This window comes from Myotis yumanensis, unplaced genomic scaffold, assembly GCF_028538775.1.
Source record: "Myotis yumanensis isolate MYYU_CA2020_CCGP unplaced genomic scaffold, mMyoYum1.0.hap1 SCAF_1, whole genome shotgun sequence".
In the NCBI taxonomy this organism is placed as follows: domain Eukaryota; kingdom Metazoa; phylum Chordata; class Mammalia; order Chiroptera; family Vespertilionidae; genus Myotis; species Myotis yumanensis.
The window spans coordinates 46336653-46363011 of NW_027223752.1; the positions used below are offsets into that span (position 1 = coordinate 46336653).

General features: G+C 37.8%; 1 protein-coding gene across 8 annotated transcripts in view; it reads left to right on the plus strand.

The window, feature by feature from the left end:
- The window catches only part of FERMT2 (FERM domain containing kindlin 2), a 65070-nt gene that overhangs the window by 16825 nt on the left and 21886 nt on the right, over nucleotides 1-26359 (plus strand). For all 8 annotated transcript variants that reach the window (XM_070419490.1, XM_070419494.1, XM_070419505.1 and 5 more), the window contains exons 3-4: nucleotides 8500-8733; nucleotides 19852-19986. In XM_070419490.1, coding sequence (XP_070275591.1) covers nucleotides 8500-8733; nucleotides 19852-19986 — 369 coding nt within the window. The remainder of the gene's footprint in view (nucleotides 1-8499; nucleotides 8734-19851; nucleotides 19987-26359) is intronic.

Genomic DNA, 26359 nt, shown 5'->3' on the forward strand with positions numbered 1-26359 from the left:
GTGTAAGGAGAGAAGTGCATGGTTCCTAGAAGGTGGGAAGGCAGCAGAACAGGTGGCAGGAAGACTTCAGATAAGTAGGAAGAGAGAGGCTTCCTTCATCATAACACAAAGGCAGGTGACCCGCGGGTACCAGTGGAAGGAGGTTTGTAGATTTGGTTGGCATGTAGGTGAAATAGTTCCAGTCTGATGGCACCTGTATCCTCTGAGGTAGAACCCATGGTTGTCTACTGAGAAGGAGGATCCTCAGGAGTTGGAGGAGGGTTGAGGAGTTTGACATACAGTGGTGGACAGAAGAACAGAGTGGGGTTGCCCACTGATGTCTTGGACCCTGTTGACGATAAATTTATAGTAATTGTTTCAATCTGCCTGGTTGTGAAATGAAGGAGAAAAAAATCTTCTAAGTTTGGTAGGTGAGTGACTGGGTGGTAGAGTAAATGGTGTGTGTGGGGGGGTGCGGTGGAGTTTGAAAGTCTTATTTGGGCGGTTAGGAGGACACTGGCCCATGATGTCTGGTCTGGTCAGCTTGCATGACTCAGTTGGCAGTCGTGTCAGACCAGCCTGCTTAGTTTTGTTACTCGTGCTCCAGGATTAGCGTGTTCTTTACCATCAGTAAAGACGGGCAAAAGACTCTTGAATATAGTAATAGTTATATTACCTAATTTGTGGTTCAAGAGGATTGTAAACAAAGGAAACTGCAGGAAGTGTCAACAATGTTAGCAAAATTAAAAAGTGTCCATTGACCAAAAATAAGACATGTGCCCAGAAAGCTTTTTTCCATACTTAAGATTTAAAGTGAAATGTTTGCTTACCAAAGATTATCTAACATAATATAAGCGTTGGTTCTGGTCTGTGGACGTTAAGAGAATACAAAACAAATTTTACATTTCCTTCTTGGTTAAAATTCTTTCTTAAATATGCCACTAGAACTAGCAGCCACTAAAATTAATATCTTGTCTTCTCTTCATTCCAAACTGTTACTAATGAGTTACTTACTTACTTTTAAAATGTGGGTACTGCCCTAACCGGCTTGGCTCAGTGGATAGAACATTGGCCTGTGGACTGAAGGGTCCCAGGTTCGATTCCGGTCAAGGGCACCAAAAAAAAAAAAATATGTGGGTACTTAAGAAAAACAAGTTATTTGGTTAATTTTCTATTTACCAGTTTTTTGACTTTTTAAACAAAAGTTTTTGTTTAAATGAGAGCAAAAAGTTGCATTTTAGAAGGCTATATCAAGTAGTAATTGCTGTAGCTCTAGTAGGAAAAGGTTAAATATGGTGTTTCAGTAGTGTATCTCAGCCCAGCTGGTGTGGCTCAGTGGTTGAACGTTGACCTATGAAGCAGGAGGTCATGGTTTGATTCCCAGTCAGGGCACATGCCCGGGTTGAGGGCCCGATCACTGGGGGCGTGGAGGAGGCAGCCGATTAATGATTCTCATTAATGTTTCTATCTCTCTCTCCCTCTCTCTTTCTCTCTGAAATCAATACAAATATATTTTTAAAAAAAATTGTGTATCTCAGTAATTGTCAACCTTTTCATCTCATGGCACATATAGACTAATTACTAAAATTCTGCGGCACACCAAAAAATACATATATATTTTTTGCTGATCTGACCAAAAAATCCCAGCGTATACTTTTGATTCATTCACACTGGATGGCTCAATTGTTGTGTGCCTGTTGTCATTTTTATTTGACAATCTAAGGGAAAAGAGGTTAGTGTCCCTGACTAAACAGTCAGGTAGTACATGTTTTAAAAATTCTTGCAGCACATCAGTGTGCTGCTGCACACCACACCGGCTGAAAATCGCTGTTGTATCTCCTTTCTTCCTGCTCCTGTTTTCTCTAGTGCAAGCTAGCTGTCATTGTATAAAGAGGGGCATATAATATTATCTCTATAGCAGGAAAAATTTTGAAATAGTTGCTTTCTATTGTGACTCGTGGAGCAGATGAACACTTTGACACCAAAAGCTATTTGGTAGTAACCAGTATACAACCAATATTTGTGTGCTCAGCCCCTGATGATGAATCCTATGCCTTCTGTTCCTTAAAACACAAACAGTGTCTTTGTGGAATAAATATACAACCACTTCTTGAATTTGAGGAGCATTTTATCACAGTTGAGGGAGGAGATTTTTATTAATTCAGTTAATGTTTAGCCGTTTGCAATTTTAATTATATGAATTTGAGTGCCTGTCAGATACTATTTTATGTGCAAGAGACCACAACATGATTGGCCCTATTAAGTAGGGGAGGAACACAGGAATAATTCTTTCCAGAATCCTGGCAAAATGTTTTGAAAAATTAGCATGTTTTACCAAAAGTTACTATAGAAGACATTTGTCTTCTCTGTTACACCATAATCTAAGTAATTCTTGACTTCTGAAAATTACTAAACAGGCTGAATTTATAAATAAATAATGAAATCCCTTTTTTTTCTCCCCTCACAAAGGAAAATAAACAAGAACTTCATAACAGTACAACATTTTTCCCTTCAGTTTTTCTTTCTGAAAATGTTTGTAGTTATGGTAGGTTGCTTCTGAAAAATCTAGAAACAATAATTTAAAATCACAATATGCCAAATAAAAGAAAGTTACATGGTACCTGGAGCATAACTGAAAATCATAATATTGGAAAAATTGACTATTAGAATATGTTGCTGAGCACGATCTACCCTTGAATGCTTTTATAACGCTGATGGAAGCAAGCCTACCTTGGTGATGTTTGCTAACTCCTACCGTGGCAAGTGTCTGGCTGATGTTTTGCGTGTGTGTGTGTGTGTGTGTGTGTGTGTGTGTGTGTGTCTCCCATTCAGTTGTTTAATGTTATGTTTGAAACCAAGGCTGCCATTCTGAAAATGCAGAAATGTTTGTTTATTTTTAATATGGTTTGGGGCCCACATTGTGATGGGGAGGGGAGTTAACCAGTTAACTGCCACGATATTTTGAATTTAATTAAAAAAGGTCCACTGCTTGTGTCTATAGACGCTTATGGTGTACAAATGGTTAACATGTATGAAAAGTAATTTCAACGTTTTAGAGTATACAAATGCAGGGATGTCAATAATTATTCCTTTATAAATCCCAATACCACACAAGAAAAATAAACTATTGTTTAACTCATTAGTAGCATTTTCTTTCGCTTGCCATTATTTGTTCATAATTATTTGAGATGTCAATGTACCTTTTAGAGTCAGCATGTTTTTATGCTTGTGGTTAGTCTGTAACTAGAGAAATAAGTAAATGTGTGTGTTGATATCTGAAATCTGTTGTGTACACGGTGTTTATACAGGTTACAGTTGCATAGTGTGTTTGGTTTAACTTGCCATTGTAGTGACAAGTAGTGCTGTAACATGCTAGATAACCTAAGTACTTTCAATGGCTATTGCACTGACATATATTGCTTTACACACACACACACAATTTGTGCAGTTACGTATTTTTGTTGTGCACTTAGGTGAATGGTTCTCAGTTCGTATAATGTCATTTTTCTCAGGATTTTGGTCAGTTTAAACTTTGTTTTTGCTACCTCTGAGTAGAAAAGATATATTCTTGTGATATCCTGAGTGGAGCCATTTGTGGGACTTGATGTGGAGATACTGTTAGCTTCAAAACAAGATATATAGCATAATACAAAGCTAGCACCAAAGAAAGAATTTTCTAGAAGGTGGGAAAACATTGTCTTGCATATTTAAGAGAGCCCAGTCAAGTCTCTAAAAAGTTTTGAGGTGACATTGTGACACACTGACCCTCAGCTAAGGGTTAGTCAAATTAAAGAATAATAATAATTGTAAATATGTTTAAGCTTAACAGGATCATTCCAGTCTGTTTAAGTAATCTAGCTTTCCCTTCTTAAAAAGAAAATTAAAAATACTGCTTGGTCTTGCCACCCCCTGCCTGCCCCTCCACCATCATTATTCTCCCCACTGTAACAAAATGCTCAGGAAAAGTTGCCTCTTCCTAGTTCTATGTCCTTACTGCTCAAGCATGGTCATTCAAACTTTCATCATTTCCACTCCCATCTTAACTTTTCGCATGGTCTCATTTCCACTCATGCACACCCCTGCCCCGGCAGTTCTTCAAAATTATCAGTGATGATGAAACGTAAATCATTCCCTTCCTTAAAACCAAAGTCGTTTGGGCTGGGTCCAGGCATTCATATATTTAAAAGTTGCTCAGATAATGCTTATGCAAAATGGGCTGAAAACCACTGCTCTAGTGGCTTCTCTTGCCCTCATACTAAAATCTAAAGGACTCTGACCTTGCTCTGACGCCATCTCCTCTGTTCTTTCCCTCCTCCACCCTAGCCCCCTCGGCTTTCCTCAGAGATGATGGAGCTTTTTCTCATCACTCTCTGGCACTAGGACACAGTACCTGTTCAGTAGATAGCTGTTGAATTAATGAGTATTTTATAGACACTGTTGTTATTCTGTAGTGGTGATCGCCCTATAATAAATGCTGTGTAGGTTGCTGGCGTTTTGAATCTTCAAAGAATGCTACTGAAAATTCTACTATTGGAACATCTGTCCCAGTCTAACTATTCCATCTTCCAGGACTGTAAATGCCTGATTTTCCCCGTTTCTGTCTCTTGGCATGTACACCATTGACACTAACGATCTTTTCTGGTGTCCTGTTTCTGCTTTTGTTTTGTGTGATTTTTCTTTCCTATGTTGTTATTTATCCACTACTTTCTATGGGTAAAAAAGGACTGATCTTGCCAGTGCTGCCAGTCAGTGAGAGACTCTCTTTCCTTCTGTGGGTACACTACTCATAGGGTGTCTAGTACATCTTTGGATCGTATGCCCATTCTTGTCTCATTATTCTTGCTGTATGCAGCTACTAGCTGCTCCTTTGGTGTGAAAACACCAGGATGGTTGGACTTTAAAGGGAAGATGGCATCGGGGGGAGTATCTGTTTCTCAGGTCAGAGTTTGAAGCTTAATTGATGGAAAGTCGAGATTTTATTACATCAGGGGCCCCACAGAAGTTTTCTGTAAAACTCCAGAGAGTAAATATTTTGGGCTTTGTGGGTACTAAGGTCTCTGTCACAACTACTCTGCCCTGCTGCTGTAGTGCGGAGCAGTCTTTAGATGCTGTGAAACACATGAGTGTGCCTGTGTTCCATAAAACTGTGAACACGGACATTTGAATTTTATATAAAAATTATATGAACAATGTTATCTTTTTACCCCCTGCGACATTGTGATGTATAAGAATATATTTCATCATTTAGATGGCCAAAATATATTTCTCATATCCATTTGGTCTTCCATAATTGCTGGCTCTCAGCTCCTGAGACTCTTGGAATTTCCCAAGTGTTGGGAGGTGTCTTTTGTTTTGTTAATAAATTGACTTTTGGAAAGCACCTAAGGATGGGGGCTGGTTGCCAGGAGACCCAACCATATAATTAGAGGATTGGAATTTTTTTTCTTTCTTTTTCCCAATTATAGTTGACATACAATATTATATTAGTTTCAGGTATACAGCATAATGATTAAATATTTATATAATTATATAACTTAGGGAATGAAGGGTTGAAACTTTCATATATATATATATATATATATATATATATATATATATATATATAATTGATTTCAGAGAGGAAGGGAGAGAGCTAGAAACATCCATGATCAGAGAGAATCATTGATAAGCTGCTTCCTGCACGCCCCCCACTGGGTTTCGAGCCTGCATCCCGGGCACGTGCCTGACCAGGAATCAAACTCTGACCTCCTGGTTCATAGGTTGATGCTCAACCATTGAGCCACGCCGGCCTGGAGGTCAGTTTGATTCCTGGAGGTTAGAGGGGCTGGAGGTTGAATCAGTCGCCAATGGGCAACGATTTTAATCAATTGTGACTACATAATGAAGCCTCCATAAAAATCCACAAGCATGGGGTTGGGAAAGCTTCTGGTTTGGTGAACACGTGGAGCTGCAGGGAGAGTGGCAGCCTGGAGATGGTATGGGAGCTCTGCGCCCCTTCCCACATTCCTTGCCCTATGCGTCTTTCCATCTAGCTGTTCCTTAGTTACACAGTGAGCCAGTGATCTCGTAAGTAATGTGTTTTCACTGAGTACTGTAAGTCATTCTAAGAAATTAATCAAACCCAAGGGAGGGGGTCATGGGAACTTCTGGTTTATAGCCAGTCGTTCAGAAGAACAGGTGACAACCTGGACTTGCAATTAGCATTTTGAGTTGGAGGAGGTTGCTAGTACCTCTCCTCTGCAGCCAGTCCGTCAGAAGTACATAATCTGGGCTTGCATCCAGTGTGGTGGGGCTAGTCTGGTAGGACTGAACTCTTAACCTGTGGAACCTGATGCTGTCTCCTGGTGGATAGCCTCAGAATTGAGTCAAATTCTTGAAAAACCCTTCTGATGTCTGAGAATTGTTTGCTTGGGTAGGACACCTCTCTCCCCCACCCGGGGAATTGGATCTGGGAACCCAAGTCATCCTCAAATCATTTCAGAGTCTAGAAAAATGTTCTTAGCTGGTGGGCCATCCAAAACCCATCCCTAACATAGTTTTGACTTGAGAAGTCCAATTCTTTTTTTTTTTTTAATATGTTTTCATTGATTTCAGAGAGGAAGGGAGAGGGGGAGAGAGAGATAGAAACATCAATGATGAGAGAGAACCACCACCCGGCCACCCCCTGCACATCCCCTACTGGGGATGGAGCCCGCAACCCAGGCATGTGCCCCTGACCAGATTCGAACCCGGGACCCTTCAGTCCACAGGCCAACGTCCTATCCACTGAGCCAAACCAGCTAGGGCTGAAAAGTCCAATTCTTGACCTACTGTTAAAATTCCTTTTAACACTCCACATTGTTGATGCTGTCTTTAAATTTTAAACTTTCGGTGTTGGTGACAAATGGCCTCTATGAATTTTATCTGTAACTTATTCCAAAGAGCTACTCAGTTCCTTATCATGCCGTGTCTTTGTCTCTGTGTTTCAGCACCTTACTGCTGGGCCACATTTGAGACTGCAGTTTAGTATGTCTTTACAGTATTGCCTTCTGTCCCGATACCATTGTAAAACAGCACATTTTTGTCTGTTTGAATAAGCATTTCTTTCAAGCTTGTACAAATGCTGTTGAGGCTCCTCCCCCACCACAGTTCACTGACTGCTGTGGGGGACAGGTCCTGAGGTCTCTGAGTTGGCTCTGCCTGAGTGTGGGTGGTCAGTCCCTTGCATGGCAGCCAGGAAGTACTGGGAATTTAATGGTCCTGAGAGCAACCCTCAACCCAGGAAGTGTAGGTTTTCGTTTTTATATGCTAGTATGTTATTTTCCAGGGGTTTTTTTCCTTCCCCTGGAAGGCTTTGTTTGACTGTTCTTTTTTTTTTTTAAGTATCATTTTCCCTGTTTTTGGTTCATTGTTTAACATGTCCAAAAAGTTTTCACTTTTATTGCTCCTTTAAAAACTAGCTGGCCCTGGCCACGTGTGGCTCAGTTGATTTGGGCATCAGCCGGTGCACCGCAAGGTCGTAAGTTTCATTCCTGTTTGGTACGTGTACAGGACACAGCCAATCCGTGTTTTGCTCTCATCCATCTCTCTCTCTCTCTCTCTCTCTCTCTCTCTCTCTCTTTCTCTCTCTCTCTCTGTCTCTCTTTCTCTCTCTCACTCTCTCTCTCTCCCCCCTCCTTTCCCTTCTAAAAATCAGTTAAGAAAAAAAACAAATCTAGTTGGAGTTACATTTAGATTTTATGTGTATTTTGCTGGTTTACTGTTAACAGCTGCCTTATTTGGGGTAGCCAAATCTTACATAAATTATATTCTTTATTTGGTTTTACTTAATTGCATAGGGCTGTTAAATAGTTTAACAAATATTAACATTTTCTGTTATACTTGTACCAAAATACATTGGGGGAAAAGTTAGCATGACTTTATAAATTACTTTTCTTGGAATATATTTGGGACATCATGTAGGTTTTTGTTTGTTTTTTCTTTCTCTTAGATTGTCCTGTTACTTGTGGGTGGTTTTTTCCCCATGCTCTTCCCCTAGGCTGTTGGTGTTTGCTCACTCTGGTCCCCTATCTTACTTTTCACCACTCCTTACCCACCTCAACACACTGCTGCAGATTCACTAACTTCAGCCTTCTCACCTACTTTATCATCAGAATATTGTCCATTCCTGAGGCTGGGCTCAGAACCCACCAACTCCACTTCATTATTTATTCTTCCGATTCCTGCCCCCAGGGTTCTCTCTGTTCCCTGAATGACGAGAGAGTATTGACTCTGTCACCCAGGAGTCCGCTGTTGTACCTCACTTAGGCATTATTAGTGGCCCAGGGTCTTCTGCCTCAGCTACCTGTATACTGGCTTTCCTGGGCAGAGCGTATGTTTTTCAGCTGGTAGTATTTCTTTTGTACCTATCCCATAATAGCAACTTAGTATTTAATTGTTTGTATTAAATACCCAATTATTTAGTTTTCTGCTTTTAAATTTCTCTCAAGGTAATCTTGGTGATTTTTTAAGTATTTTGTTTGTACTTTTTTTTTTTTATAGATGTAAAAAAAGATTGGTCTGACCATGCTCTCTGGTGGGAAAAGAAGAGAACTTGGCTTCTTAAGACACATTGGACCTTGGATAAGTATGGCATTCAGGCGGATGCTAAGCTCCAGTTCACTCCCCAGCACAAACTGCTTCGACTGCAACTTCCCAACATGAAGTATGTGAAAGTGAAAGTGAATTTTTCTGATAGAGTCTTCAAAGCTGTTTCTGACATCTGTAAGACTTTTAGTAAGTATTCGATACATTCTTCCATGAAAGTATGAGTTGTGTGATGCATGTATGATATGACTGATGACTGACACTTAGCTTATCTCAAGGAGCAGGGGTCGGGGTGAGCTCTCTATGTATGTATATTTATGAAAGTTTTACTTTATTCTTTAAAGTTTTTATATTTAAGATAAGTGTGTAGATTCTTTCCTTTCTAGAAGTATATCAGGTATTTATTATGTAATACATTCTGATGACGTATTTTTATGGGAAAGAGAAGAGGACAGGGAAGGAAACCGGTATTATTTTCAGAGGGATGTAGCTTTCGCAGTGTTTCCTTCACGTCAGTCACTATTTGATTTTAGCGATTCAGGCAGATTATGTCACTTCCCGCATTAAGGGCCTGACAAAGCTCCGAAGGAAATGGCTATGAGTGTTGTCTTCCTTAACCAGCCTACAATTTGAATACTCTTGTAGTAATTCTATTTATGCTTTCTGACATGAGATGTGGATTAATTTTGGCTGACCCAATTATGTCATGTGACTAAAAGAATCCAGCCATCAGTGAAAATGTGAACTGTTATCTTTATCACTAGTTTATAATTATTGTGCGATAGATTAGAGTAGCAATTTTCAAACAGTGGGCCACAAGAATTTTTAAAACGTACAATACCTAACTATTTAGTCACGGGCACTGACTTCTTTTCCCTTAGATCCGTGGTTGGCAAACTGCGGCTCGCGAGCCACATGCGGCTCTTTGGCCCCTTGAGTGTGGCTCTTCCTAAGCCTTAGGAGTACCCTAATTAAGTTAATAACAATGTACCTACCTATATAGTTTAAGTTTAAAAAATTTGGCTCTCAAAAGAAATTTCAATCGTTGTACTATTGATATTTGGCTCTGTTGACTAATGAGTTTGCCGACCACTGCCTTAGATTGTCAAATAAAAAAATGACAACAGCCAAACAACCATAGCTGTCTGGTGTGAATTAATCAAAATTATACCTATATTTTCTTGGTGTGCTGCAAAGTTTTAGTAATTAGTTTATGGGTGCTGTGAGATGAAAAAGGTTGAAAATCGCTGGCTTAGGGGGAGATACAGGTAGGTTGGCTGTTTTGATCTAATGACTCTGAAATTATAATGGTTTTTATGTTAATGAAATTTTTAAGAAAAAATTAAAATAACAGAAAAGTACAGGTTATTGTATAACACTTACCTACTTCTAGAATTAATTATCTAGAATTAATAGTTTATATCATTTTGCCAAACTTTATATATATATATATATATGTATATATATGTGTGTGTGTATATATATATGTATGTGTGTGTGTGTATATATATATATATATATATTTTTTTTTTTTTTTTTATTGATTTCAGAGAGGAAGGGAGAGGGAGAGAGAGAGAGAAACATCAGTGATGAGAGAGAACCATTGATCGGCTGCCTCCTACACGCCCCCTACGGGGGACCAAGCCCACAACCCAGGCATGTGCCCTTGACCAGAATCCAGCTGGGACCTTTCAGTCTGCAGGCCAACACTCTATCCACTGAGCCAAACCGGTTAGGGCCATTTTGCCAAACTCTTAAGTTAAAATAATATAGGTAAAGTTTTGAGTTACATTCTCTTAATTTCCCTTCAAAAGCAACTACTATCATAAATGTAATGTGTATCCGCTCAACACTTTTAAAACTACATAAACACACACACACACATAAGCATGTATTTACATCTATGTGTAAATATATACCCCAAAATAATATATGTTAGTTACTTCCATTGCTGTGTGGGTATTTTTTTACACTGTTTTGAACATGTGTGCAGGAATTTCTCTTGCGTGTTCAAGTAAAAAGTAGAATTGTTTTAAGAGTACACATAATTCATTTCAGAAGACTGTCAAATTGCTCTCCCAAGAGGTTCTGCCTGTTTACATTCCAGCCCACAATGTATGAAAACCCCTCATTCCAAATCATCACTAACATTTGAATGTTGTCAGTTTTTAGTATTTGCTTCTCTGAGTGAAAAAAATACACAATTTCATTTTAGTTTATAAAGTTAAGTATGTTTTTGTATCTTTATTGGCCATCTAATCTAAGTTTCTTCTATTTTAAATTACCTGTTTATTAATTTTTAAAAAATAGACAAATGATATAAACTTGATTTTTAGAGTAGTTTTAGGTTCACAGCAAAATTGAGGAGAAAGTACAGAATTTCAATTTACCCCCTATTCCCCTGTCAACATTCTCCACCAGAGTGGTACATTTGTTGCAACAGAGAAGCCTACATTGACACATCATTATTATCCAGAATCGGGGGCTTACATTAGATTTCCTTGGTGTTGTACAGTCTGTGGGTTTAGACAAATGTATAATGACATGTATCCATCATTACTGTATCATACAGAGTAGTTGCACTGCCCTCAAAATCTTGTGTTCTATTCTTCCCTTCCTTCCCCAGCCCTTGACAACCACTAATTTCTTCACTGTCTCCATAGTTTCGCCTTTTCCAGAATGTCTTACAGTTGGAATCATAGAGTATGTAGCTTTTTCAAATTGGTTTCTTTCACTTAGTAATATGCACTTAAGTTTTATTCATGTCTTTTCATGGCTTGATAGCTCATTTTTTTTTAGCACTAAAAAATATTCCAGCCCTGACCAGTGTGGCTTAGTTGGTTGAGCAACGTCCTGTGTACCAAGAGTTTTGATACCCGGTCAGGGCACGTGCCTGGATTTTGGGCTCTATCCCAGGGGGGAGAGTACAGGAGCCCACTGATCAAATATTTCTCTCTCATATCCGATGTTTCTTTCTCTCTCCTTCTCCCTTCCTCTCTCTCTCTAAAAATCTAAATATATATATATATATAAAAAGAAATGACTAACTTTAAAATATATATATTCTATTGTCTGGATGTACCAAAGTTTATACATTTCCTATAGAAGGACATCTCGGTTGTTTAAAAGTTGTACAATTGTAAATACAGCTGCTATAAACTTTCCATGTGTAGGATTTTGTGTGGACATAATATTTTCAACTCCTTTGGGTCAATACTAAGGAATGTGATTGTTGGATCAGATGGTAAGAATGTGTTTTGCCAAACTGTCTTCCAGAGTAGCTGTACCCTTTTGCGTTTACACCAGCAATGAATGCGAGTTTCTGTTGCTCTAAATGTCACCAGCTTTTGGTGTTGTCAGTGGCCTGATTTGTGGCCACTCTAATAGATGTGGGATGGTCTCTCATTGTTTTAATTTGCATTTTCCTGATGACGTGATGTGGAGCATCTTTTAATAGGCTCCTTTGCCATCTACATCTTCTTTGGTGAGGTGTCTGTTAAGGACTTTGACCTATTTTTTAATCGGGTTGTTTATTGTCTAATTGTTGTATTTTAAAAGTTCTTTATATATTTTGGATAATAGTCCTTTATCAGATAAGTCTTATGCAAATATCTTCGCCCAGTCTGTGGCTTGTCTTTGACAGTTTCTTTCAGAGAGCAGAAATTAATTTTAATGAACTCCGGCTTATCAGTTATTCTTTTTTTAAATTATGCTTTTGTTGTATCTAAAAAGTCATCACCAACCCCAAGGTCATCTAGATCAGCGGTCGCCAGCCTTTCGGACCTCACGGACCACCAGTGGTCTAGATTTTTTCTCAGGTTATCTTCCAGGAGTATTATAGTTTGCATTTTACGTTTAGGCCTGTGATACATTTTGAGTCAATTTTTGTGAAGATGAAAGGTCTGAATCTAGGTTCATTTTTCTGCACGTGGATATCCAGTTGTTCTAGAACCGTTTTTTGAAAAATTATGTGATAGTTGGCAGTTTCTTACAAAGCTAAACATAGTCTTACCATATGATTTAGCAGTTGTGTTCTTAAGTATTTACTCAATTGATTCTCCATTTTTGAACACATAAAAACCTACCTGTGTAAACTCACAGATACAACGGAATGGTGGTTACTAGAGGCGAAGGGGTTCGGGGAGGGTAAAGGTGGTCACATATATGGTGACTAGACTTCGGGCGGTGAATACACAATGGAGTATACAGATATTATATAAAGTTGTGCATCTGAAACTACATCTTTGATATTTTTCTAGCCATAAACCTTTTTTTTAAATATATATAAAATATGTTTTTGATTTTAGAGAGAGAGGGAGAAAGAAACATTGATTGGCTGCCTCCTGCATGTCCCCTACTGGGGTCAAGCCTGCAATCCAGCATGTGCCCTGACTGGAAATTGAACTGGTGGCTTCTTGGTGCATGGGTTAAAGTTCAACCATTGAGCCACACTGGGTTCTAGCCATATACCTTTTTGAAAGCCATCATTTGCTCAGTGAAGCATTATTTATAATAACAAAACCATTTCTTTTTACAGAAATTTCAAATTGAACATGTTCAAAACTGAGCTCCAAATACTTTTTCTTTTCCTATCTTATGCCTTTTTTTGTTTATCATTTGCTTAGTTGTCAACCAGTATCTTGTTGATTCTTCCACACTCCACATTCTCTAGAATTTTCATGATCAAATACATTATCTGATAATAACCCCCCACCCCGCCTTTTTCCCTAGAGTTGTTCTGAAGCCCTCTGTCATTCTGCTCCAATAACCTGGGGTGGGTGTTTTCTAGGCTAAGGTGCACAGTCATAGCCCCAGGACTTCCCTTCACCTCTGTCCAAGGAAAATGTCTTATCTTGGTTTCTTTGTGGTGGACTCTATCCTCCATCAGCGCACTAAGGAAAAGGTGAATGTTTGAGATGATATACTTGAAAATGTCTTTATTTTGCTCTTGGATAGAATTGTTGGGTTGAAAATTATTTTTCCTCAGATTCGGGAAGTCATTTTCAGTTGTATTTTAGCATCCAGTGTTGCTATTGATAGTCCTGGTAGAGTTCTTAAATTTTATTTTTATCCTTCCTTTGTAGGCTGCTTTTTCTCCTTGGAAACTTACAGGATCTTTTCTTTTTCCTGCAATTTTGAAATTTCATAGTAATGTACCCTAATTCCTCCTTTGTTTCCTCTGTTCTTTCTGTTACTAGTACTTAGACTTGGTCCTTAGACTGATCCTCTTACATGACTTTATATCTCTTATTTTGGATTTTTTTTATAGTGAATATCAAATTTTAATTTTCAGTGGTGTATATTTTTATCTAGATGTTTGTTACCAGGTACCCATGAATACATTTCAGATTTGTTGACTTTATATAAATTAAGCCTCAACAAAATAGTAAATAAATAAATAAAACAGGAAAGAACCCTCCCTCCCCTTGTTAATATCCAAGGTCTCATTTTAAAGCTCCAGCTGTTCTTTATAACATCCTATATGTCTCTCATAGATGTCATTGTCTTATCTTTCTGAGAATTGTAATTAAGCCTTTTTTGTTTTATTCTTTTGCTCAAGTTGTTTTTCTTTACATTTGGTATCTTTTATGTTAGAATCTCTGTGAGTTTTCCATAAACTTAGCAGCCTAAAAACACAAATGTATTATCTCACCGTTTCTATAGGTTAAAAGTTCTGGCACAGCAAGACTGAGCCGAATCCTACACTTAGAGTTTTATAAGATGTCAGTGGGACTATGTTTGTTCCTGAAGGTTCTGAGAAAGAATTCTATATGGAAGAATTTGGTTCCATGTGGTTGTAGGACTGAAGTTCCCCCTGGTTTGTCTGCCAGAGGTCATTCTTGCTCCTAGAGGCCTCCTGAATTCGTGGACTTGTGGCCCCCTTCGTCCATCTTCAAAGCCAGCAACAGCAAGTCCAGTTCTTATGCGTGGAATCTGACCTTTCCTTCTGTCTTGTCTCTCCTCTGCTTCTCTCTGCTTCCTTTTCTGTTTGGAAGGCCTCATGTGATTTCATTAGACCTACCTAGACAAGCTAGGACATTCTCCCTGAAATCAGTTGATTAATAACTTTAATTTCATTTGCAAAGTCTCTTCCCAGCAGTTCCTCAATCAGTGTATAACTGTATACCCAGGGACTGGAATTTTAAGGGCTTATCTCTAGAATTCTTGCCGCAGAGGCCTTTCTCAAATGCCTGTCAATCATTGACAGTTCATTCATACATCTTCATGAGGGGGCACTACAACTGGATTAGGAGTGGCGTTTAGTTTGTCACCCCTCTGCAGGGGATTCTCCCAACATGGGCAGTGGTGGCATTTAAAACTGTGGGTACACTGAGAATTATTTAGTGTGGGCACACTAGAGTGCAATTCATAAACCATTAGGTCTCTTAGAAAGTTAAATCTTGTTTCTTTTCAAAGTAGTCCAGGAAATGATGATTTGATTTTACTAATTAGAAAATATAGCTTAAAAGGTATACCTGAAATATTTTATGAGTTTCTGAATCTACATAATCATAACAATTAATGCTAATGTATCAAACCCCCAAAAGTACATTTGAGGATAAATGGGTTAACTTCTTTATACTTTGAATATATAAGATTTAAGAAAATCCTTGATTTTTTATTGTGTAATGTTAGATAAAGAAATGCTGCCCTATTTTTAAACTTTAAAAAAAAAAAAAGAAATACACCTAGAAGCTTTTGAGAAAGTGATAGAATTTAAGGAACATTTATTTTTAACATGATTTCTGCTGTTTAATACTTAAGATGTACTTACCCAAATTTATTAATAATTAAAAAGCAGTTAGCCCAGTTTGGCTCAGTGGGGAGAGCGTCAGCCTGCGGACTGAAGCGTTCCAGGGTTCAATTCCAGTCAAGGGCACATGCCCGGGTTGCGGGCTTGATCCCCAGTAGGGTGCGTGCAGGAGGCAGCCAATCAGTGGTTCACTCTCATCATTGATGTTTCTATCTCTCTCTTCCTCTTCCTTCCTCTCTGAAATCAATAAAAATATATATATTTTTAAAAAGCAATTATGTTCACCTACTGTCTGGGTAACCTCTCTGTTTAGGACGGTTTTTCTGGTAATTTTATTTTGATGTTTCAGAAAAAAATTCCCCAGAAAAATAGCCTGTAACATACAGAACAAAACAAAAACCTAATGTGTATCAGAGTTTTCCTAATGGTAGAATTCAGATAACCAACAGAGAAACAAAAAACCTACATAGTTATTATATTTATTTGGACTTCTTTTTTAAACTTGGGATAAGGTGGATATATATTTTTTAAAAGTCCAAAGTTGTGTTTGCCAATATGTTAATTTTTACAGCAAGTTAACTTTGATTTATAGAAATCTAGTAGAAAAATGAGCAAAGGGAGGAAATGGCTAAAAACCCTTTACGAAATGTGTAACATCATTACTAATTAAAGAAATGTAAATTAAAACAAGGAGATAAATATAGTTTTTTAAATAAGCAAGCTTTTAAAAATAACACATGCCCATCTTTTGCACACTTTTGCCTTAAAATTATTATAACTTTTGATCCAGTAATTCTACTTCAATGAATTCCTAAAGAAAGAAAATGTGGGAAAATATGTACATAGACAGATGTTTATATAACCATTATTTATAATGGACTAAGTATTAGAAGAATGGTTAAATTATGATCTACACAGAATTTTTTACATCTATTAAAATGATCACTTATTTACAGTCATGTTCCATTTTTCAAGAACATGTTTTAAAGGACTTGATTATTTATACCTTTTGTAATTTCTAAATGATTATATAATTTTTAAAGTTAGAAAAAAGCATTAACACCTAAAACTTACAAAATACTTGTTATATGCCTGCCCTGTTCAAGGACTGTTACCCGAATGAATCATTTAATTTTCACAGCAACTGCCTGAGGGGTGCGATTATTCTCATTTTACAGATGAGGAAACCGAGACACTGACAGGTTGAGTAGCTTGCCGAAGTCACACAACTGACAAATAGTGGAGCTGAGATTTGAATCCAAGTAGTTTGGTTTGGTGCTTCTAACTCAAATTGTGCCTCATCAGCCCTGCAGCAGTATGTCCATCTAAGTTTCAGGTTCCTTACAAACAAAAAGCTTCCTGAATTTATTTATTTATTTATTTATTTTTAAAATATTTTATTGATTTTTTACAGAGAGGAAGGGAGAGAGATAGAGAGTTAGAAACATCGATGAGAGAGAAACATCGATCAGCTGCCTCCTGCACATCTCCTACTGGGGATGTGCCCGCAACCCAGGTACATGCCCTTGACCGGAATTGAAACTGGGACCTTTCAGTCCGCAGGCCGACGCTCTATCCACTGAGCCAAACCGGTTTCGGCAGCTTCCTGAATTTATAATACTGGGTTAAATCTGGTGGATATTGTGGGCCTCCCAAGGTACAAACTGCCACATGTAAAACTTGGATCTAGTAACCTAGCCACCTGTAGCATTACAACCTGTAGTAATTTGTATTGGTTTCTACTCTATTCATACCCTGACACATAATGTAGTGCTGTCAAACATTATACTGTATAGACCCAGTGCTTCTCCCTTCTGCTATTTTTTTTCTTAGCTCTCCCTATCTTTACATTCTTTATTTTTATAATTAACTTTATTCTGGTATAAAATAAGTTGAACCTATTTAAAGTGTACAGTTTGATGAGTGTTGACATATCTGAGAAACTACCATAATCAGGACACAGCCCTCAAACTTTAGCCAGACAACCACTGATATGCTCTGTCACTATAGATTTGTTGTCATGTTTTTGGGATTTTATGAATGGAATCATACAGCATATACCCTTTTCTACTTGGCTTCTAGCAGTTAGTGTGATGGTTGGGCAATACATTCGTATTATTGTATGTGTCAATAGTTTGTCTCTTTTTCTTGATGAGTTTTGTTCCATTGTATGAGAATTCCACTGACATGAAAGAAAACATTTTGTTTATCCACTTAGGTTAATCCAGTTAGGGCTTTTATGAATAAAGTGATTACAAATGTGCTGTTCATTTTCTTGAGATAAGAACTAGTAGTGAATGTTTGAGTTGTATGTGTATAACTTTATAAGAAATTGCCAGGCTGTTAAAAAAAAATTCTCATTTCACATTCCCACCAGCTGGGTATGAGAGTTCCTCCTCCACATCCTCACCCACACAGGGTATTATCAGTCTTATAATAATAATGTTGGCTACTCTGATGGGTGTATAATGCTATCTCATGGTTTTAATTTGTATTTTCCTGACCAATAATGTTGGGCATCTCTGCATGTGTTGCTTAGCCATTCTTGTGTATTCTTTGGCAAAGTGCTTGTCCAAATCTTTACCCCATTGGTCTGAGTTGTATGGGTTGTTTTTATATTTTAGATACAAGTCCTTTGTCAGGTGTACACATATGTTTTGTGACTATTTTGTCCCAGTATACAGCTTGCCTTTTTGTTTCCTCAATAATATCTTTCAAAGAGCAGGTTTTTGTTTTTGGCTTCTTAAAAATTTTTTATTTAATGTTTTTTTTAAGAGAGAGAAACATGAATTGCCTCTTCACTCATTTGTACATTCATTGGTTGATTCTTGTATATGCCCTGACCAAGGATTGAACTCACAAACTTGGGCATTTTGGGATGCTCTAACAAACTGAGCTACCTGGTTGTTTTTGTTTGTTTAAAAAAAAAAAGGGGGGGGGGGGCCTAGCTTGTTTGGCTCAGTGGATAGAACGTCAGCCTATGGACTGAAGGGTCCCAGGTTCGATTCCGGCCAAGGGCACGTGCCTTGGTTGCAGGCTCAGTCCTCAGTTGGGGGCATGCAGGAGGCAGCCAATCAATGATTCTCTCTTATCATTGATGTTTCTCTCTCTCTCTCTCTCTCTCTCTCTCTTTCTCTTTCTCTCTCTCTCTCCCTCCCTCCCTCCCTCCCTTCCTCTTTGAAATCAATAAAAATGGATTTTTTTTTAAAAAGACAGTTTTTTAATAAAAATAGATTTTTTTTTAAAAGACAGTTTTTTTGTGTGGTGTGTGTGTCTGTCCTATCTAAGAAATCTTTGTCTACTTATATATTTTTTTAGAATCTATGATCCACTTAGAATTAATTTTTGTATATTGTGTTAGGTAAGGACTAATTAAAAAAAAAAAAAAACATGACTCCTGTTCAGCACTGTTTGTTGAAAAGATTGTCCTTTCCCCTTGAATCACTATGGCACCTTTGTTCAAAATAACTGACCACCTTATGGGTGAGTTTCTGGGCCCTGTCTTCTATTCATCTATATGTCTTATCACTTAGCCAATAATTGCACAGTCTTGATTGCTGTATCTTTATGATGTCCTGAAAGCAGGTAGTCTTAGCTCTCCAACTTTATTGTTTTTAAAAATTGCTTTGACTATTCTAGGATTGTTCTTATTTCCACATACATTTTACAGTCAACTTGTACAAAAAAGCAAGTTGAAATTTTGAATAGGATTCCATTGAGTCTAGCTCATTTTGGGGAGAATTGACTTAACAATTCTTGAAGTTCATGGATATGGTAATATATATATAATATATATAATGTCATGTATACCTATTTGAATTGTCTCTAATTCCTTTTATTACTTTCATTTAACTATTTTGCCTCTAATCAGATTCTCCACATAAATTAATAGAATCAACACAGAAACTTGTAGCCATCTGTAGGCAGAAAAGTTTGACTCAATTAAAAATTTGAGATTTGATAATGATACGAAAGTATTTTCATTACATTTACTTTACATGCAGAATGAATGAGGGCTGCCATATAATATAAAGCTTATTTCTTATGGTTTTAGATAAAAATATAAGTAAGAATTCTTATATTTTCTTGTTGTGCCATAGATCATTATCTTGCCACTTTGAGGTTACTACATGTATTAGATAGATGTGAATTAAGAATGCTTTAGTAGATTATTTTTAAAATGTCATATTTCAGCCTTAGCCGGGTAGCTCAGTTGGTTGGAGCATCATCCTGATATCCCAGGATTGTGGGTTCGATCCCTAGTCGAGGTGCATGCAGGAATCAACCAATGAGTGCATGGATGGGTGGAACAACAAATCGATGTTTCTCTCTCTGTCCCTCTCCTTTCCTCTCTCTCTAAAATCAATAAAGAAAAAAATTTAAATAATGTCATATTTCAGTCTTTTGCATGGCATTAATACGTGGCAAAACAAGCACACATACACACAAGGAAATTGCCAGTTCTTATTTTGAAATGGATTAATAGATGGATTTACCAAGTGTGAAGTGTTCAAATTTCCTCTTATTCTAGTAAAATAATCTCCTCTTAACAGATATCAGACACCCTGAAGAGCTTTCTCTCTTGAAAAAGCCCAGAGATCCAACCAAGAAAAAAAAGAAAAAGCTAGATGACCAGTCTGAAGATGAGGCACTTGAATTAGAGGGACCTCTTATTACTCCTGGATCAGGTGAGTCTCTCTTACTCAGCAAGGGTTCAATGTGAGAACCATGGACTGAATGCCTGTGTGTCTTTTTAATAGTGAATACATGGTCAGGGGAGAGGTCAGAAAAAACAACAACTCACCTTCCGCATCTTTTCCCTCCAGCAAAATTACCACCAGAGTGTGTCACGTGCACATTATCTTGCCATTGTTAATAGTTGCATCAGTAAAGAGAAGGCTGGTTCTCTGCTCAGGAAGAGCCAGAAAGGGACAGTATCGTTACTGGGCTCAGTTCTCTACTTTTCAGAAATGGATGTTTTTTGTTTTTGTTTTCCAAATTATAAGAGAACATTCATTTGAAAAATACAGAGGTAAAAGAAGTAATTCCTAGAAGAAATGGACTTAGGAAACAAGTTATAGAGGTAAAGGAAGGGCCCTTGGAGCTTGGGAGTGAGGAAGGTGATGGTCGCCCGCCTGGGAGAAGAGGGAGGAGGATGGGAGAGGTGAGGGTGTGCTCCTGGGAGGGAGAGCGCTTGGATACTTCATTATTTAGCTTCTTTTTTCTGTATTCCGTGAAAACCGCCACTGTTTTGTTAAGACATTTTAACTTTTGTCTGGTTACTTAATTCTCCTCTGTGCTTTGCTTATGCCAGTCCCTTTGCTTCCATGCCTTTTCCCCCTGATGGTTTGCTCCTTTAAGAAGCTTTTCAAATTTCCTTCCATTACCTCCCCAACTTGAGTTAGGTATTCTTCTAATTTAGTTCAGTCTTGGTTTTTTAAATTTTGGAATGATGATGATGATAACAAAAGTAAACTCTTCATACCGTGCTTACTGTATGCCTAGAACTATTTCACACTTTGCCTGTGGAAATTCAGTTCTCAATACAGTCCTTTGAAGTGGGTTATATTAGTACTCATATTTAAACGATAAAGAAATGGTGGCACAGTAAGGTTAGGGATATCCAAGGTCACATACCTGGTTACTTTTATGTCACTACTCATGTAATGTTTGCATCTGATTAACAGATAATCCTTACTCTTAAGTAGGTTATAGGCTAGTTGAAAAACAGTTACTATGTTTTAGGAGGTAAGGATTTAGAAGACAAAATAATTCTAAATAGGGTGTACTGCATTCAGTTTTTGTTGGGGAAGTTTGTGAATTGAGCTGTTAAGTTCCAATGGTTAGGATTTGATGGGAAGAAAAGGCAATCCAAGCAGAAAGAATGATATTAACAAAGAACATGCTGGCTGAAGAAAAGGACAGAACATGAACAAAAACCAGTTGAGCCAGTTCACGGGGGAGAAACCTTCAAGGAACTTCAGGATCACACTGGCAGGTAATGTCAGGCTGAGGAGTTTAGAATGGTGCATTGTAGTCATTGGTTTCTGAACATGTTACAAAATGAAATCATTGTTTTAAAGGAATACCAAATTCGCTTCTAGTCGGTAAACTGTTGGAGGGAATGAGGGGAAAGGTTTCAGGTAGTGGTAGAAGCTACAGATCAAGGAGGTAAAAGAATATGTTCATCATTAGAATAAGATTAATTTTAAAATTCGATTTAGACATGATTTATATTGATGAAGGCACCTGAGAGTAGACACAATCCCTGCTTTCAGTCATTTTATATTTAAGTGGAAACGCATCTAATTCTTACAACATAGAAGAACTACATAGAAAAGTATATAGGGTGGGCAAAAGTAGGTTTACAGTTCATATGGCAAACCCTACGATAATTAATAATACAAGAATAAACTGTTCCATATACTCACAACTATAAACCTACTTTTGCCCCACCATGTATTTATGGGGTGATTTTGGGGTGGTTGAAATCAGGCAGGATTTGTCCTAGAATTGCAAATTAGAGATTTTGTACAGTACAATTTGAAACAAAGGATGATGACTATAGATGAGGGAAAGCCATAAATCTTTGGACCGAGTAGCTGTCGGTTTTGTTTTTATTAAGGTGTTACATACAGTAAAATGCATAAATTTTAAATTACTGATGAATATTTGCAGATGTATAGACCTTGTAATCACCTAGGATATGATACCTCATATAGCATGATCCTAGCAACGCAGGCCTCCCACATGCCTTTTCCCAGTCGCAATCCCACAAAATAACCACTTCTGGCTCTTAAGCATAGATTAGCATTTCCTGTTGAATCTCATGAATGAATCATAGACTATGTGCTGTCTTGTGAAGCAACTGTGTTTTGAGTGAAGGAATTTAAAAAAAATGTTTTAGTTATCTACTTCCAAGCAGTTTAATTAAAGACAGTTGAGGTGTTCCGACAATATGGAATATTGCCAAAGTACACAAAGATAGTGATATGTGGAAGACTGATGATCTATAGAGAAAAAAATCCACTGGGTGCCATACACACGTATAAAAGTAATGTGCAGTTGATTTTTAAAAGAAATATTAACTATCTAGTTTGCCTGCTTTTTATGATTTGTTCGGATTTAAATCAATTATTGGACCAAATATTGAAAAATACAATCAGTTGCATGTTGTGTCAATAAGTAGCACCAGGTCCATATATCTCAATACACGACATCTTCAGCACATCAGACACTATGCTCAGTGCTTCACAAATGCTCCTCTGCTACAGGTGTGGTGAGGATTAGATATAATCTTCATTTTCTGAGGAGAAAGTTCCCCTTGGTTCCCACATGCATCTTGAATTGTGAGCATCTCACAGTGTGCTCTTAGTCAACAAAACTATGTATTCAGTAAATGATAACAATTATTTAATACATATGTTATTTTTCACTTGGGCCTCACGAAACCCCTGCAGTTTTGGTGTGTTACACCTGTGTTACTTATCAGGAAAGAATACTCCACAAGGGTTTGTAGTTTGTCCAAGGTCACAAAACTAATAAAGGGGCAGAGCAAGAATTCAAATCTAAGTCTGTCTGGCTCCAACACTTGTGTTTCTAACCATTATGTGACATTCCTCTATCCAGTTATATTTAAAGCAAATATTTTGTGAATTCTAATAGGAACATTTGGTAAAATATTAATGTGTGAATTATAACTCAACAGAGCTAATTTTTAACAGGTAATGCTTTAGGAGGTAAAGGACATTGAGTGTGAATTGATGATTCTCAGATTACAGTAAAATTGTTACATAGAATTATAATAAAATTCTATGAAATACCTTGCTTACATGGCTGTGGTCAGGTAGCACATTCTTGAGTGGCTTTGCCACTTCCTAGCTGTACTTAAGTAAATATCTAATTTCCAATTACCTATTGGAGGGGACCCATTGAACTAGCTTGATCCCAGGTCTGGGGAAAACAATTTTTCCAAAAATAAATTAATTTTACAGTATAGTACTGATGTACAAATTACTAATTTCAGGATGTATTATGTAAATAAAAATACAAAATGATTGCATCAGAACTTTAAAAAAAATCTTAAAGGCAGGAAAACTCTGGGTCCTAAAATAATACATACAGGAAGTAATCAGTATTCACTTGCTTTGCACTGTCAGGAAAATCACTTATGCAGGATGCCTTTTTTTTTTAAACTGGAACTTGCCATTTTAAGCATGAAAACATTATTTAAAAATACTATAATTATAAAAGTAATGCATGTACATAGTAAAAATTTAAATATAGAATTATGTATTCATTTTTGTTCTTAGTGAAAGTGAGACTGTTATACGTACATTTGTAATTTTCATTTTTCAGTCAGTGATATAAATGGACCTTATATCTTTTTAATTTAAAAAGTCATACTTTAATACAGCCTTATGAAAAATTTAAATAGTGTAGAAAGTTTATTAAATTGAAGGTGAAAATTATACTTCAACTTATTCTGTTACTCCTTTTCAAGAAGTAGCCATTTATTTAAAAAAAAAAAAAAGTATTTTAACTAGAGGCCCGGTGCACAAAATTCGTGCACGGGGTGGGGGAGCTTTCAGCCCAGCCTGCAACAATGCCAGCGTCCCTCGTCCTGGCCTCTGGCCAGAGGCCCCTCCCCTCCCTCTGTGCGGCCAGGGCTCCTCCCCTCCCTTTTCGAGGCCGGGACACAGACACCAGGGGCGATGCGAGCCCAGCGTTCCGTGCCCAGGCCCCTGGCCAGAGGCCCCTCACCTCCTTCCGTGTGGCTGAGGAGCAGACACTGGGCTCGCATTGCCGGGGCAATGCTGCTAGCATCCCCCACAGCCACTATGGGCGCTGCCATCTTCGTTGTGGAGTGATAGTTAATTTGCATATTACTCTTATTAGATAGGCTTGTTTTTTTAGAGAAAAGAAGGGGGAGGGTTAGAGAGATAGAAACCTGAATGAGAGAGAAACATCATTGAACAGCTGCCTCCTGCATGCCCCCTACTGGGGATCGAGCCCGTAACCCAGGCATGTGCCCTGATGGGGAATGGAACCAGTGACATCTTGGTACATGGGTCAGTGTTCAATCACTGAGCCACACTGGCCAGACCCATTTCTTGATTGCTGTGTATAACTATGTCATAAACAGTTGGAGTGCAACTTCCCAGTACCTATTCTGTGTGTTTATGTATTCTTGTATGTCTAGTTTCGTTTCTTACAACATGAATGAGAGCCTAATATTATATTGTACTAGAGGCTCAGTGCATGAAATTTGTGCACGGGGTGAGGGGGGAGGTGGGAGGCCCTCAGCCTGGCCTGCACTTTCTCTCAGTCCAGGACCCCTCAGACATCCCTCTCACACTCTGGGACCACTGACTCCTAACTGCTTGCCTGCCTGCCTGATGCCCCTAACTACTCACCTGCCTGCCTGATGCCCCTAACTACTCGCCTGCCTGCCTTATCGCCCCTAACTGCTTGCCTGCCTGCCTCATTGCCCCTAACCACCCTAATCATTCTGCCTGCCTGCCCCTAACTGCTCGCCTGCCTGCCTCATTACCCCTAACCACTCTGTCTGCCTGCCTGATCACCCCTAACCACTCACCTGCCTGCCTCATTGCCCCTAACTGCATCTGCCTCGGCCCCTGCCGCCACAGCTTCATCCGGAAGGATATCCGGAATGACGTCTGGAAGTTCGTTTGGCTGTCTGGTCTAATTAGCATATTATACTTTTATTATTATAGATATTATGCAATTTGAGTTTTTTCATTGAACAGTATGTTTTAGTGATCTGTGTCAGAGAGATCTCCCTAGTTTTTATAAATGGCTTCAGAGTTTTCCATGTAGAAAAACTATTTGTTTCTCTGCCTAGATGGTACCTAATTTTTCTATCAAATATACTCCAAAAAGTTTCCCCCAAGTTCAAATGTATTTCCAAAATAGTGTTAAAGCGATGCTTTCACATTCCCATCAACACTATATGAAAATGCCCTTTTCCTACATTCTGCCAATATTAAAATGTAAGTCTGCACAAATTTTTGCTGATATGACAGTATTTCTGAATTGCTTTATTTTCCATTTCCTTGATAAACACTAGTATGAATAGTATGTCATATATTTATTAGCCATTCCTGGGCTATTAACTTTCAAATCATGCAATTTGCTTTACTTATATTTTTGTTTTTAGTGGTATTAATCATTTGCTATGTTAGATATTTTCCCTATATTGGCATTTTGCTTGTGATCTTTTTTACTACACTAAACTTGTACATTTTTATGTAGTCAATTCTGTTATTTACTTTATAGTTCTTTGTTTTCACTCTTGCTTAACAGAAACAGACTCAGATACAGAAAACATTTTGACAGTTACCAGATGGGTGAAAAAGGTGAAAGGATTAATACTAATTAGTTACTACAGAATAGTCATGGGGATGTAAAGTATAGCATAGAGAATATAGTCAATAATATTCTAATAACTATGTAAGGTGTCAGATGGGTATGAGATTTATCGGCTTGATCACTTAGTAAGTTATATAAATGTCTAATCATTGGGGTGTACACCTGAAACTAATATGCTGTACATCAACTGTAATTGAAAGATAACAAAATGATTTAAATATTTAAAAAATCTTTACAAATATAAAGGGTTTTTTATATTTGCTTTTCATACTTTCAAAATTATTTCATATTGATAATATTTTAATTTATTTGTCATGTCAACATTTTTTAAAATTCACCTGTAATTTAGTATGAGAAATATTTTGATGAAAAATTTTCTAAAATGTATTAGGATTAGTACTTTCTTTAAATATATATGTTTATATATGTACTAGAGGCCTGGGGCATGAATTCGTGCACAGGTGGGGTCCGGCGGGCCCACCCCAATGAGGGCAGATCAGGTTGGGTTGGCGGGGGGGAGGGGCTGCGGGAGGTCGGCTGGCGGGCCCCGCCCCCGATCAGGACAGTTGGCCAGCTGCAGTGAGCATCATACTGACCAGTTGTTCCGGTCTTTCCGGTGTTCCGGTCACTGGCTTTTTATATATATAGATATGAATATAATCTGTAATA